The sequence below is a fragment of the Etheostoma spectabile genome, chromosome 5, assembly GCF_008692095.1.
Source record: "Etheostoma spectabile isolate EspeVRDwgs_2016 chromosome 5, UIUC_Espe_1.0, whole genome shotgun sequence".
Taxonomy (NCBI): Eukaryota; Metazoa; Chordata; class Actinopteri; order Perciformes; family Percidae; genus Etheostoma; species Etheostoma spectabile.
In genome coordinates this window covers 6,982,913-6,983,811 of record NC_045737.1, presented here as the reverse complement: position 1 = coordinate 6,983,811, position 899 = coordinate 6,982,913, and the positions used below count along the sequence as shown (strand labels likewise).

The window sequence follows — 899 nt, the reverse complement described above, 5'->3', positions numbered from 1 at the left end:
GCCTACGCGCGTCCTCACTTAATATGCTTCTTTCTACTGGCTGGCCCCCTTCCTACTAACCGTTGAAATGAACATTTTGTGCTTATTTTTCAATAATCATCAGTGAAGTGACACTTATACTTCTTCCCTCTTAACCCCTTTACTTTCCCTTCTCTATTATTTTTTCCCCCCTTTACCTCTTCCCCTTTTTTCATTCTCCTCTCAGCACCAGGGCTGTCAGGGTCGGGTACCAGTGGAGGAGTTCCTGACATGGGCGGTTCAATCTACAGCAAAGCTCAGGTAAGTGACTTACTGTCCTGTTGAATGCAGTATTCTTTTAAATAACCTGAGTGACCTTTTCTGCAATTGATTATTTTAATCAAAACTAGAAAATTGTCTACACATAAAGTGCACATTATCTTGAATAGCCCATTAACTTAAGTTGTAAATTGGGTTTTTATACAGAAATATGATTGCGTAGGCAGGAGATTTTTATGGAACGCTAAATTGAATTTGCATTTAATTTCTTTCTTAACCTATTGTACATGCAAATGTACTGAATCAAGTTGACATGTATTTGCAATGTTAACCTCTTCTCTTGGTTCTCCTCAGTCATTTGACAAGCAGGGCTTCCACACAGGGACACCGCCTCCCTTCAGCCTTCCTTCAGCGCTGGGAGGAACAGGGCCCCTGAACCCTGGGGGGGCTCCTGGCTATGCCCCTGCTCCCTTCCTGCATATCCTGCCACCGCACCAACAGCCCCACTCCCAGCTGCTGCACCATCACCTCACACAGGATGGACAGGTAAAATAAAGCGTCTATGCATAAATCACATTCTGTCGACCCAAAGGTTTACAAGCTAAGTTTCATCATTAGAGGTGTTTTGTAAATATGGGTGTTAAGCATTGATTTTTTTTCCT

At 42.9% G+C, this 899-nt stretch overlaps 1 protein-coding gene across 5 annotated transcripts in view; it reads left to right on the top strand.

Annotated features, from left to right (window-relative positions):
• LOC116689706 (ubiquitin-associated protein 2) overlaps positions 1-899 on the top strand; it is a 23,194-nt gene that overhangs the window by 18,042 nt on the left and 4,253 nt on the right. For all 5 annotated transcript variants that reach the window (XM_032516311.1, XM_032516310.1, XM_032516313.1 and 2 more), the window contains 2 exons: positions 206-279; positions 592-783. In XM_032516311.1, coding sequence (XP_032372202.1) covers positions 206-279; positions 592-783 — 266 coding nt within the window. The remainder of the gene's footprint in view (positions 1-205; positions 280-591; positions 784-899) is intronic.